Source organism: Pezoporus occidentalis, unplaced genomic scaffold (genome assembly GCF_034315485.1).
Source record: "Pezoporus occidentalis ecotype Australia unplaced genomic scaffold, CSIRO_AGI_Poc_V1 ctg63, whole genome shotgun sequence".
NCBI classification, from domain to species: Eukaryota; Metazoa; Chordata; class Aves; order Psittaciformes; family Psittacidae; genus Pezoporus; species Pezoporus occidentalis.
The window spans coordinates 6509907-6524392 of record NW_026915977.1 but is presented as its reverse complement, the minus strand read 5'-3'; the positions used below and the strand labels follow the sequence as shown (position 1 = coordinate 6524392).

General features: G+C 44.2%; 1 protein-coding gene across 1 annotated transcript in view; it reads left to right on the top strand.

Moving 5' to 3' along the window:
- The window catches only part of TRPC5 (transient receptor potential cation channel subfamily C member 5), a 95162-nt gene that overhangs the window by 18448 nt on the left and 62228 nt on the right, over positions 1 to 14486 (top strand). Inside the window, exon 2 of the mRNA XM_062640009.1 lies at positions 10229 to 10627. Within this exon, the coding sequence (XP_062495993.1) occupies positions 10250 to 10627 (378 nt within the window). The 5' untranslated portion in view covers positions 10229 to 10249. The remainder of the gene's footprint in view (positions 1 to 10228; positions 10628 to 14486) is intronic.

The following is a 14486-nucleotide window of genomic DNA, read 5'->3' as shown; positions in this document are numbered from 1 at the left end:
GAGGCGAGGAGCAGGTGCGGGCAGAGGCAAAGCTCCTGCTTGGTTCTCTCTATGCAGAAGGGAAAAATAGGGCAGGGGAAGAGCATTTCACATCCCTCTAAAGGGGCTCACTGACTCAGCTCCCCTGGAGGCATCCTGACTCCAGACTGCTCTGCCTTGTGCTTGTCTCAGTAGATACCAAGGGATATTACACTATACATTTATATATGTATATATGTATATTTCTGGGCAATGATGGCCAATTGCTGCCATAAAAAGATGAAGCAAGTCACTTCACTTCTGTGTGCTGTGGATTTCCCATCCGTACAATGAGAGGATGAATGCTAAATGTCCTTTGCAAAGTACCTTTAAATCTGTGGCTAAGAAGCTGTGTAAGAGGTGGGTGTTGTTATTGTTGGTAGCTAAAGGGCACAGTGTAGGTATATAAAGATAAAGAAATAACATGGTTACTCCTGTAAAGCTCTGACCCCAATCTCTGACTTCAGAGGAATGATCTGGTAGTTGACTAGGCAAGTTCTATACTGGAGATAGTACTCTGGAACCTTATTAGGGCCTTAATAGAAGCAAGTGTCTGTGTCCTACATTTCTTTACTCACAAGCAGTAAAAGTATATAGTATAAGTGTCACTCCTCTTCCATGCTGTTTTATGTCAGCAGCATTCGTTCGTGCCTTTTAGATCCACATGCTTAATTATCTTGAGAACAATATTTTCCCATTTTATATGAATGTGTTCTTATCTCCTCCAACTTTTCGGTGGGTCTTCCAGAGCTGTCCAGTTTGCTGTTGTAGGCGGTTTCCTGAGCTAGCTCAATAAACCAGGATTTGACTTTGCCTCTTTATTTTATCTGCAGACTGGTCTGTTTATTATCATTGTCGGAGAGGCTCCCTCCCACTTTCTTTCTATGATGAGTTCTCTTGTCTTTTTTCTGTATGGCGTTCCCACCTCCCCATAAAATGCCCCATTTTACTGCACAGCCAAAGCAGTCATTTTGCCAAGGGACTGTCTCAACAGAAGTGGCAGTGAAGGATGCTAGAACCAGGCCTGACCTGTGCAAAAACATGACTGAGACAAACTGTGATTGCACGACCATTGCAAGCTGTAGTGCTTAGTCTCCATCATTTTAAAACAGTACATTCAGCAAGACCTTTAGCTCAGAGAAATGTTTCTCCTTCTCAGCTCTACACCCATGTAGGCAGCTCAGCCTACGGGGTGTGCTGGCGAGGTGTGCCTGAACCAGCATATTTACTATAGTGTGGAAATTAACTCAGGGAAACAGTAATCGTGTTTCATCTCCAAAAGGTGCTGTAGGTGAACACAGTACTCTCTAAAGCAGCCTTTCTTTGCGATTGGGAAACATTTATGTGAGAATTGAGCACAAGATTTTTTTCCTCTTCCTTCCAAGAACTTCCAGTCTGGTTCCAGTGACAAAATTAGGAACAAAACTAAAATGGAGCCAGAGCTAATTCAATACTCAGAGTAACCCTGGAGACTGTCAGCATAGGGGCTGCAGGTGATGGCTGCTGCGTACACTGGGTCTTGACTGTATCTTTACACGTGTTCCAGGGAAAACTGTTCCAGCAGAGCTTGTTCAGAAGAGGTAACTGATAACCACTAATAAATCCACCCATTACTGAGACAAGAAACAGAGCCTCCACAGCTGGCACTGTCAGTTGTTTATAGCCTGCTGCAACTGCCCTTCCCTCATCCCAGCACCCGTGCCGTAATCTTGTACTTTCCTCTTGTGACTGGGTGGTTTACTCGCTCTTCCAGCCAGGCTGAGGCAGGTCTAACAGTCCGTGCTGCCATCAGCTCTCCTACAGACAGTGTTCACAGGTCATCTTGTTGATTGGAGAAATGGTTACAGTGCTCATTGAGCAGGAGTGGGAACAGGGGAAAAAATCTCTTTGTCAATAGCTACAGCAGCAAGAGATTACCTGCAGCAGAAACAGTGGACACAGAGCAGAGAGACGATAATGATGCCATGCCACATTAGTGCTGCATTAGCAGATAAGACAACGGGGCAGCTTGCTTGACAGTATTTCTCAGTTCAGTTGACATCTCTTTTTTGTTATTAGTGGTGGAAAATGAATAGATAACCCATCTCAAAAGAGTAGGGGACAGAGCAGTGACGTCAGATAGACAAAATAAGCTCTCTGTTCTGTCTGCTTTTGCAAAGATTCATACTATGAATCTATTCTAGGGTTGGTTTTTTTTAAGCTCCTCATAATGGTACATTTTTATTTATTCACACCTGTGTGATGGCTGTGTGGAGAGAAGTGGGAGAATTACAAACTGTAAACACTTCATTGTAATAGTGGCTAAAAGCATGTGCTGCAGCCATTCCATCACCAGAAGTTATTCTAGTCATTTGAGTAGCCCGGACTGATTTTCGTTGAGGCAATACTGAAATATTCCAGGGATGGGTTAATACTCCCCCCCTCCCTCTGCCTCCCAAATAGGAGTTTTGCAATTGACTCTACACCAGAGGTTTCTTCTGTCATCCTTTCCATTAAGACATGCTGGAAGCTGTGTGTTGCTTTCAGGACACATAAAACCAAATCTAGGCTACCTATACCCTGCAGAGATGACACTGACAGAGCTGGAGATAGACAAGGATGTTACTTGGCACACGTTCTATATGGCTGCTTAGGATGTGTGCAGGTTACAACGACAAACAGTAAATGTCCTGTTTATTATTGTCCAGAGACCAGAGAAAGCAAAGTCAAATATATTAGCAACTTCACTGGAATGCACACACTATTGATGTGTGTATAGAATGAATCTGCAGTTTGATAAATTCAGGCAAGCTTGATATTAGCTTTTGTTTGAGTACCCCAAGAAGGGTACTGTTTGTTGCTTGAGTTCATTAGCAGAGCTTAAGGCTGAGCCTCCCCATACCGGTGTGCTCACGGTAATGGATTTTGGTTTAAGCCCATATATCTAGGGCTTGTCAGGTTAGCATGAAATGCTGCAATTTACACTGTGCAACTAGAGTGAAACTAATGAAGGTTATAACACAAACTGGGGGTTCCCTAATTCTGTTTTCTTGGTGGCTTACACCCTTAAATCATGCCAGTACATCCTGTTCAGGCCTTTAGGAGTCATGTGCAGTGGAGGTAACAGAAATATGCTGAGCTGAGCCCGGTGAGTACACATCTTTTTCCTCCATGGCAAAGCAGAGTCCCCCAGAGAAGTGTTTTCCCATGCGCTGTTAAAACTCAGGGCATTACTCATGTGGATGAATTAAGCAGCCTGCCCACAAAATGTAGTATCTACTGAAATGTTGTTACACTGCATACTTTAAAATACAGCTAGAATACACTAAAATACATATTTAAGAAGTTTCCTATTGAGGGAAAATTAGCTTATTAAAGACACAGATGTAGACAACTTAAATGTCTGGAGAAAAAAACCTGTTTGAAATACAGATCTGCCGAAGAGAACATCGAGCTCAGTAGGTGGAGAGGGAGAACAGGGAACCACTGGGGACAAAGAGAGAAGAATAACTCTTCTGGGTTGCTGCACGTGGTCATTGCTAGCTGTGAATCAGCGGTAGCCAACCTCTGCAGCTCCATGGAAGAAAGCATTTTGAGAACATCCTGGTCCTGCAGAACAATGGTCTGGCCTGTCCCCAGTCTTATGAAGGACTCAAGTGCTGAAGTAGTAGGTTCAATAGAGAAACCTAGCAAGAACAGAACAAAAATCGCAGTTGGCTTGATGAGGAAAGCAAGGAGTATTAAATGCTTGAGAAGGCAAGGTCGAACCAAGTGCTTTGACTTGAAAGTGTCGTATTTTTCATCCTGGACAAGTTTGTGCTAGAGTCATACTGGCTCTCAGGCTGTATCCAGCAGAGAGAGCTTATTCATCTAGTGGAGAATTCAGCTGTGCCAAGATTCCCATCCTCCAGCGTTATGCAGCCTTGTAGATACCCTGGACTGACATGATGGAGCATCCTAAAGCCAGAAGACTGAGAACTGAGTTTGATTTCTAAGTTTTAGTTAGGACCACTGATTGCTCAGAGAGGAGCAGGTACTTTCTTAAGCCCAACAGAATCCCCAAGCATACTGCATACGCAACATCTTTTGTAATGCTATGTTCATATATACATATATATATATACACGGACACCCATATGTGGTTGGTCATGACTCATCAATTGATTACGCAGCGGAAGGGAATTATACCAAAGAGTTGGCCTTTCCAAATCAAACATATAGATCTTGGATAATTGTCACCCTCCCCAGGAAGTTAAGAATTGCAGCTGGGACTTGAGTCAAATTATGGCATTTTGAGTTACTGCCAAAGAATTTTCATTTGGCTTCTGTAAATTTCTAACCTGAAGCTTGAGGTTGTCTTTTCTTTTCCAAATGCTTCTCAGATTAGAAGGTTACATGCAGTACCCCAGTGTGTGTATGCATTCTTAACCGTGCCTGAAGTGATGAGGAGTGGAAAATGTTCTAAGAGGAATTTTTCTGTCTCTTCTAAGGACGTATCCTCCAATGTGAATCATGACCGACTGCAGCCTTGCGTTTTTATCACACTCTCTATTAGTGCTCTCCCTTTCGCTCATCTTAGGCAGTGAAACCAGATTACTCATCTCCAGTTTTATTAGGTGTCAGTTTCTCATTTCTGTGCTGCACTGCAACCCTGCAAGTTTTGGGAAGCACTTATTCCAGGGGAATGATATATCTTGTATAACTTACGAGATGAAGTTACGAACTTCCTGAGATCGCAGGGCCTTTGCTACTGGGAATTGGTACAGCCATATACACCAGAAGGTCATTGCAATTGTATCATTTTAAAATACTTCTGAGGTTGTACATGCATTCAGTAGTGGCTCTTTCTGCATTGAAAGCAGCAGGAAAAATTTCTGCTTCTCATCAAAAGGGTGGTGAATGTGATAGAGACATCATGACAAGCAGTGAGACTTAGGGTTGCAATCTGGTTCCCACTGAACTCCATGGAAAAGGCAGGTTTCTGGAACAAGAGGGTATCTTTGCAGAAGAAAAGGAAATGCAGGATGCTACAAAGTCAGTTTTATTTCCTCAGACTGTGGGAGGTGTAAGCTCAGTCAGGCATTGTTAGTAAATAAGATCTAGGACACTTAAAAGAAGGATCCAATCACAAATTCAGTTGGTCCATTAACTACATGTGGTATTATTTAACTAAGTGGCCCTTCTGGACTATTTCATAACTCAGGTTTCTTAAAAATAGATGAATATTACTGAGCACACAACCTGCCTCTGAGCGTGATGGAAGAGTCAGGCAGGCCATTATAGCAGTTATGGTCCATGATTTCCAGACCCAAAGTCCAGATTAGAAATGCAAGATGAGGAAAATACTCTCTCTGAAATACCAAAAAGAAAAAGTAGCCTTGGCAAGAGGATGGAAGGAAGCAGTGCAGTAAGATGTGTTGCAGGACATCTCTTCTTTGATTGGGCTGGTACAACTAGACAATTCAGGCAGGCTTTCCAGCACATAAACCCTTCGGCAGATCTGAGACAGAAGATGTAGTGACATTTAAAGCCACACGCATGGTTTTGCCAACATGTAGCAGAGTGAATCGCCGGTAGGAGGGAACAACCAACCTCTCTATTTGCAATTTGGCAGATGGGGTGTTTTGTTGTCTGCTCTAATGTGTGATGTGAGTCGGCTGCTCGTACTGTGTCCCTTGAAGTGGGAAAGGTACCTCTTGTCTGTTGGGCTTGTGTTCAAGATCCAGGCTGTGATTTGTTCCTCAGATGCTCACATCGGCTGAGAGCGATGAGCTCCAATATCTAAATTCAAAACCTCTACCTGTCTTTGCTGCTCCCATTACACAGGTAGCTCAGCAATCAGAGCAGTGGTGCTTTTCCACCTCTTACTCAGCATCATGAAAAGGCAAATGATGAGAAAAGCAAATAAAAGCCAGGAAGGTGCTGTTCCATAGCGGGACTATGTAGATGTGAAGCAGCAGTCGCTCCCACCCTTTCAGTTACACTCATCCCATTTCCTACAGGTCATTCTGATTCCCATGAGAGAGTGGCACGTGGGAGTGTGTTGTGCATGTAAAGTGGGAAATAAAGATGGTTTAACAGATCCTACAAAAAAATAAATGCAGTTGAAACTCATGAAATATTTAGTGACAAAAGGCAGTGCTGCCGAGTGACCTTTGCCTGTCTATCTGCATTAACCACAGCTCTAACTAATGGCTATTATTCAGTGCTGCTCCCCTGCTCTTCTTTCTCCTTGCCCTCTCCTCACTGCTTCTTACACATCACTCGGGCTGCCCCCCCCTTGTCTTTTCCTGAGCTACCACACATTGCTCTAAACTTGGTGAAATTTTCACGTTGTTCTCTCCACTAAGAAGCATTAGAAAGGAAAGCTAATTTTTGTTCTTGCTGTTGTGCTGGAGCAACCTCCGGCTCACCTGGGCACGCTGCACCACTGTGACGATCCTTTGGTGTCAGGTCATGAACCAGAGTGGGAGGATCAATGTAAGAGCACTGAGGACAGTGCAGTGTCTGTAGAGTGCTGACTGTAGATTTCATACAGACAGTGACATGTATAGAGCCACTTCTTAGTTTTCAGCAAAAGCCATTGTTTTAAACCCTTGACTGAAGTCAGACCATTCCCTTGTGATTGTAACATGTCCAGCCACGAGTCCAGTCCAAAAGAAGGCAGCAGATCCCAACAAGCCCACCTGTAGCGTATGTGATGCCGTTTCACTCTTCAGGCTGAAAAAAGTGGCCCCGTTGATGCAGGGGATAGATAAATCTGAACTGAATGCTGGAAGATGCAGACAAATTTGGGAAATGGGATAGAAAACCCATTTTGTGTTACTAGACAAAGTAATGTGTCTGGAAACCTTCCTTCCCCAAACCAGACAAGCTGTTTCTGCCAGGTATGGCTGCTTTTCAGGGGCTAAAGCTTTAATTTCTGTGCCAGGCAACATAGAAGTGGTGTCAGGCTGAAATGGCTTGAAGATTTGGACTAATAGTTCAGGAAGAAGGGTGACCCAACTGGAGAGAGGCGATAGAGTACAAACTGAGTGGTAAGTTCTCTTACCCTTGTGTAGTTTGTTATGTGGTTCTCTTAGTTTTTCTATGCCTGTTTGTGCTGCAGGTATCACCACTGCATTAGCTAGTCATTGGATATTGTCTGATGCATCTGCAACCAGGCATAGACTGGAAAAATATTTCCTTGCCCCAAATATTAACTCAGGTAGCAGAAAGTGCCTCTGTGAGGAGAATTCAGATGGAAAAGGGGTGTTTTCGGGCTCTCTGCACAGATTCCAAAATTTTCATGTGACGGTGTTTCTATTTTTGCTACCTTTCAAGTACGTCACTGCTTCTTCTTTCTGAGCACCTATGAATTGCCAATCCCTTTTGTTACCCGGATTTCATCAATATTTATGCCATTTTTTAACTGTTAAGCAGGAGTCAGTACCACTCTGGGACACACAAGTGGTCTGTGGTCTACCAGTATTGTCTGTTTGTTTCATCAAGAGATGCAGCCTCCAGGAAATTGGTGGCACTTGGAAGCACCAGCTAGAGAGCTGTGATCCTTGGCATCACTGTTTCATCCACATGCTTGACTGATGCTCTGTTAGCCAGTTTTGGAAGAGAAAGACACCAGGTTTGGAAGGTCCATCTGTAATTGTGCTGGATCTCAGACAGAGGGGTGGCTCAGCTAAAGGTTTTGCTGAAATCTGCCATATAATCCGGGCAGACATGTATTTGTTTTGATACTACGTGCCATCATTTCCAAATCCAGTCAGCAGTGCATGTTTGTTAGGCTGGGCAGATAGTGGCATGAGAAGAATTCGTAGAATCATAGAGTAATTTGGGTTGGAAGGGATGTTAAAGCTCATCCAGTTCCAATCCCTGCCATGGCCAGGGACACCTTCCACTAGAGCAGCGTGCTCCAAGCCCCTGTGTCCAACCTGGCCTTGAACACTGCCAGGGATGGGGCAGCCACAGCTTCTCTGGGCACCCTGTGCCAGCGCCTCAGCACCCTCACAGGGAAGAGCTTCTGCCTAAGAGCTCATCTCAGTCTCCCCTCCGTCAGGTTAAAGCCATTCCCCCCATCCTATTGCTATTCAGGGCAAATAATTCCTTTTATGAGTCTTTCCTGTTTAGCTTTATAGGCTTCCTACTTGCTTGAAGTATTAACAGAATGATGTCTTGAGCTGAGGTTGTACTGCGAGATGAGATCTCACTGAGAAGTTAAGATAGCTGAAGCTCTCTTTCTCCAGAACTGTTGGAAAGGAAAGGGATCCAATTCTAGCATGATGTTTCAGAAGGTGACATTTGTTATAACTCATTCCAAATGTTACTCACCATCCACAAACCACTCAATTAAGCTGAAGAGCAGTGAAAAATACTCAGCTCCACTTTAGCAGCTTCACTTGTCACCAGAATCCCTTGGGGTTTCTGAAGTCAGTGGATTCCCTCCTGCAGATCTCCACACAGCGGCTGCTGTCCTCTGCTACCAGTCCCACTGGTCGGTGTTCCCTCTCTTGAGAGCTTAGCCTTACTTTCCCAAAGATCTCTTTGGTTTTACTTGTTGTGAGGCCCGTTCTGCATCCTTTTGTGTCTGACCAGTATTTCAGTGGGAATTGTCCGGACCTCACCTTCTCAAAACCAAAATTTGAAGAGTGGCCAGTGACCATTAGTCCTTCTGAGGATCAGAATAGTTGGCTATACATGTAGCTTATTGAGACTTGAAGATCCTAAGTCACTTGAGCTAGTTCCTTGGCTGTAGAAGCTTCAGCAGCATAACCAGGAAACAGATCGATGTGTTTGTGATAGCTTCTATTCAGAAGATCGGCCCTTCTGCCTCTAACGCTTTTCTGTGTGTCGTCAGCTTGGAGCATATGTGCAGAGAGCTGCAACTCTGCAAGTGTAACAAACAAAAACTTTCCTCGCACTTGTAGGGAAGCGGGATCCAGCACATTGCTTGAGATGCCAAACTCGCCGTTCCAGATCTCTGGCTCCCCAGGAAAATTCGCAGATGTAGCTTTGCTGTGTGCTACAACCACCCACCGGTTGCAGTGTCAGCTGGGCTGGAGCTCAGATCCACCCACTGCTGCTGCACCGGGCCCAGCACGCTGGAGCTGAAGGCAGAATGCAGATTGTCTCTGCTGAAACACGGTTGCCTTATGGCGTGCGGTGGGATGGGAGAAACAGAGCCTCACTCATGGCTCGGCACCTGAACCTCAGGATCTTCCTACTCATTATCTCTGTACCAAAGCCTCCTCTTTCTCCTGGATAGGGCACTAGAATGGAGCAAAGCTCTGGCTAATTTCCTGCAGGAAACTATCGAGCTTTGGGCATGAAATAAGTCATCCAATTAGTTAATAGCTGCTGGTGTCCCCTAGCCCTGATTTGGCTTTTGGTGCCAAACAGAGGTCGATGAGCATAGCTCTTTTCTTGTTGATGTGCGAGTAGCTGTGCAGCTCATGTTTGAGCCATGGGGAGAAACAGTAATTCATGTAGTGTGCTACACTTGTTCCAAGGCAGGATTTACTTCTCATTATTTTCCTAGACCATAAACAACACCACTGCCTTTGAAGAGCAAGGGTGGTGGCTTTCTACACCAGCCTGCCTTTAGGTCCTATTTATAAAAGAGGAGAGTGAGAAAATATGTTTAAAAACATGCCAGCTTTAAAAATAAGACTGTGACCTAGTCAAAGACTAAACATTAGGGAAAAATGACAACCTATTTTAAGAGATGGAAGCAGAGAAGAATCAGCAAAAATAATCAAAATAAACCTTATTACTGTAAATAGGAGGGTGCAAATCAGCAGCTCCCACCACCGACAGCTCAGAGATGCTGAGGACCTGGTTCAGCAGTGAAAAAGGAGGGAAGTGGAAAAAACACTGAGCAGGAAATGAAGCAAAGATGAGAAGTCCTCCTCTTTGCAGCTGTGATAGATTATCCATAAACAGCAAGCCCATGATTCTGATCGATCAATAGCATAGCGTTTAAACCAGGTTTGGAGATATACTGTGTGCCATTCTGTGTACCTCTTCTGAGCAGCAGCATAACCTTCATTTATCCAGGTGGCCTTTTAATGCGGGATTGCTCAGGGGGTGTTAGAGTCATTGTTTTGAGAATAAAACAGCTTAAAAAGGGATCGGAAGCTTTCACCACGATGGAGCTTTTGCAGTTTGTCTCCTAGAAGAACAGTTAGGGGTTGCTTGTCTGTTTTGTCACTTATGCATGCTTCTTCTTCCCCCCCAGGTTGCCCAGTCACTATGAACAATGGCCCAGCTCTACTACAAAAAGGTAAACTACTCACCGTACAGAGACCGCATCCCACTACAGATCGTGCGAGCGGAGGCAGAGCTCTCGGCGGAGGAGAAGGCCTACCTCAGCGCTGTGGAGAAGGGGGACTATGCCAGTGTGAAACATGCCTTGCAAGAGGCAGAGATCTACTACAACATCAACATTAACTGTATGGATCCTCTTGGTCGCAGTGCCCTTTTAATAGCCATAGAGAATGAAAATCTGGAGATCATGGAGTTGCTTTTGAGCCACAGTGTGTACGTGGGAGATGCTCTGCTGTACGCAATACGGAAAGAGGTGGTGGGAGCTGTGGAGCTGCTGCTGAATTACAGGAAGCCAAGTGGTGAAAAACAGGTTAGTGGAGTGTTCCAGTTCAGTTTTGAGGTATTATCCTGTGTTAGGGAAGTGGTACTGCACAGAGAGCTGCTGTGCAGAAGTCATAAAACAAAGTCCTTATAGGCTCGTTGCTTTAAATGCCCTGGCTAGACATGGGCAGTCCTTGTGGATGATATCTTTCCAGTCTGAGCAAACATGTTCTGCCTGACTTACTCAGCGTTTTCAATTTCACTGAGTGTTCTTTTCAGTCTTACAGTGTTTGTGAACATACTGATTTATAGGTGGATTTACAGACACATACTTTATAAAGGAATCTGGGGCTGTCTGAAATTATATTACAATCTATAAATATGAACTATTGCCCTGCTGTTGTTCTGGTATTAAGTGCAATTGGTTTTCCCCAGTAAATCCTGAAAGCTCAGAAGCTTATAAATAACTGTGAGCGAGCAAGTAGTCTGCTAGGTTTCGGTACTTAGCCATAGTACAGATACATCCTCTTGGACTCCATCTCCAAAGAGCTCCCCTTCAGAAATGCTGATGCAGTACATAAGGTTACAGCATGAGCTAAGCTGCTATATATCTGAGCAGTGAACAATTATGACTTGGAGGAAGGATCCTTAGCTACAGGCCATCAGTAACTTACAGAAGGGTCTTTGTGAAAAGCCACAAAGTCTGAATCCTGTCACTTCAGGTGTCACCTATCACTGTCCCTAACTTTGCTTTCTTCTTATTTGCTGCTTTTCCTTTGCAGGTACTTGCTGCCAATCCCTAGAACAGCTTATGTACGTTCCTGACCACTGGCGATTTTTGCATGTTCACTGCTTAGAAAGGGGCATTCAAAACTTGAATAATCCTTACATGTCAAGGCTCATTTTGAAGCCCACTGGAACACATCCCTCTGTGTGTAAAAGAAGAAAATGATTAATACCAGTCAGTCATAGAAGAAAATGTTTTCAATGGATAAGCCCCTTGGCACATAGTTTTAAATAGTAATTTCATGTAGCCAGAGTAGAAATTAAGGATCAACCTTGACAACATTCAAAAGTGCTCAGCTTAATACTTGGAAAGAGCAGCATTCTGCATGCTATAGCGATGGGATTCTAATATGTGGTTTAAGCACAAGAGATGGGAAGAATCTCTTCTATCAGACCTAAAAATTGAAAAGTTAGTGCTAGGTTTTAGTCAGACAAAATGTAAGTAGGAAAATTTGGATCATACATGGCGAATGAGCCGTTTTTTTTCTTGGTCTTCTGGAAAGTTTGACCATCCTATAGGCCAACATGGTAGAAAGTAGAAGTTTTTTCCAGTAGCATAAGGAACTGCCAGTAATTACTGCAGGTTAATGACAAGTTTCTCCTGAAATGTCATGGCAAGTGATGGGATTCATGTGGATTTCTGCAAGTGTAAGATCTCTTGAATACCAAAACTTGTGTCCACTGAAATTCACAGCCAGGCTGGCTTAACTGGACAGAGTCAGAGGGCCGTGAAATAAGGTTGGCTTATTGCAGCTGAAATTGAGCTCCAGCATCCTTAGTTCAATGATACATTTCACTGTAGGTCTGTTTCATTTTTCTCTATGCCAGTGTGCAGCCATCCCTCTGTAGCTAGGTTTGTATCTGCTGCACAGTTTACAACTCGAGGGAGAACATGTGTGTGGGAGAAGAGCCACGGCGCCAGTTTCAGCTTTATTTACAAGGTTTGTTACTAGAGCAGATTTCATCAGTATGTTTTAGACTGGTACTGGCTTGATGCAAGACCCTGTGTACACACCAGGATTAACTTCCCTGGCTTGGGTTCAGGCTCTTCAGTAGACTGCAGGAAGCATTTGCAGGTAAAGGGCTGCAGGATGGGACTTCCATTTCAGCAGTTTCACTCGTGCAGTGATGGTAATTAACACTTATTTCATTGTATGTATGAAATCATACATGTGTATAGTGATATAACGTTAAATGGAAATAAGGGCTTGGTTAGGCAAAGTTGGGATGCAGTCGGTTAGCTTGTCAAATCACAAAGCTAATACAGGAGGGGGTGCTGAACACAAGCTGCTGATTCCAAAGCAGTGTCATTATATGTTCAGCAGCTATCTTTGCTAGACCCTTTCTCAGGAAGCCCTTTGGGAATCCCATACCTAACTGCTTCCACAAGAAGCTCCTGATAAATTAGATTAGCAGGGTTTTGTCCTAAGCAGCTACTTGTACATTCTAACACATAGAGGAAACCTGCTTTTTTGGTTGAGTAGTGCCAAAAATTCACACTTTATGGAACCGCTTATATCTGTCTTGAGAAATTTGTAAGATAGTATCATACCACTTCTTAATATGTAAGGGTGAGGATAATCTGTTAATCAATGTACGCAAGGTTCAGTTTGCCTGGACAAACCCATGCGAAGGCAGCTCTTTGACTCTCGTGTAGCAGCCTGTTTCCAGTTAGGGGCTGTCTGTCTGTCTTTCTTTGCTGCACTCCCGGCAAAGGTGCAGAAGCAGCACCTTCTGATTGCTTTTACACGTTCAATACATCGCCTTCATTCATCTGAGTCTGGGGTCTCTGAAACCCTGTTAGTTCCCACATTCCTGCTGTCTGCCTCTGAGAGGTTATTATTGCCTCTGTACCAAAGTCTCATCTCTCTGCCAGGCATGAAGCGCTGTTCCTATTTGTGTCTGTTCACGTCAGCTCAGTTAATTGTTGTCTTTGCATCTCAAAAGCAGCTGAGTAGCATCATTCAGCATAATCCACTTTATGGGCATGTGTCTTTGCTCATTCCTACAACTTTATCGTCATACCACAATCCTGACTCAAAATGTACCAGGTTGCGTTATGCCAGCCTCTTGTGGGGTTACAGTGATTGGGTCTAGCTAGCAAAAGCTACACCCAAACCAAGGCAGAAAACTATAGCTCCATGCAGACTTGACTTGCAAAGCAGTTTTGCTTACCAGCCCCAGTCTCTAAAAGATGATGTGTTCTATACCTGTCACTTGAGAGCTGCCCGAGGAGAAGAGCTCTGCTTTCCCCTTTATGATGACCTTTCCAGGGAGCAGAAGTGAATGTAAGAAGTGACCTTTGTTGTGTTCCTTATGTAAGAGGATCACAATATAAGGGACAGGGAGAAATGGATGAAGAGATAGGTGGCAGAAATGCCTGTGTCATGTTATTGTGAATGTAGGCAGTCATTATTCTACAAACCTGTGCTCGACTGCTGTTTAAGCACCATTTACTGGAAATAACACGCTAATGGCAGGGCAAGTCATAGCCAGTAACTATAACAACACGCTTCTCCTGCACTGCAGCCCTGCGTGTCAGGGGTGTCTTGGGAGAGGAAGAAATTAGTCTGTTTACATGTGGAGCGTATGAGAGGCAGGAGCATGAGCCACCTCTCTCTAAAGGCGCATGATAGATGAGTGTGCTGAACAGCGATGAGCTTGAGATGCATTTCCTTGTAGGTTTACCTCCAGGCAAGGTTCACCGGCTATTTTAAGAACTTTTCTCCTCCAGTATCTTCTGCTTGGTCCTGACACTTTAAAGCCACACTTTTGTGTACTGATCTGTGAGTCCCTTGATAAAGCTGGGGAGAAGACTTCACCAGTTACAGCCAAAATAACTCTAGAGCTAATAATGTTAGAGCTGCTTTGAAAGATGCTGTCGCCTCTGGGAGATTTTGGGGTCAGTGAAAGTCACCATGGTGCAAGCATCTTACTTTTGCTACAGTGGGAAGACCATAGAGGTGTGCTGGTGTGCTTCACTCTCAGGCTTTAAGGGGCTCATTCTCTTCTTCAGATCAGAGCTAACTTCTCCTCAAACGTGCTGCACCATGCTCAGAGGTGCACTCGCACTGTTTGATACTGTCAGTGTGCAAGTGTGGTGCAGGGTGCAATGGAAGATG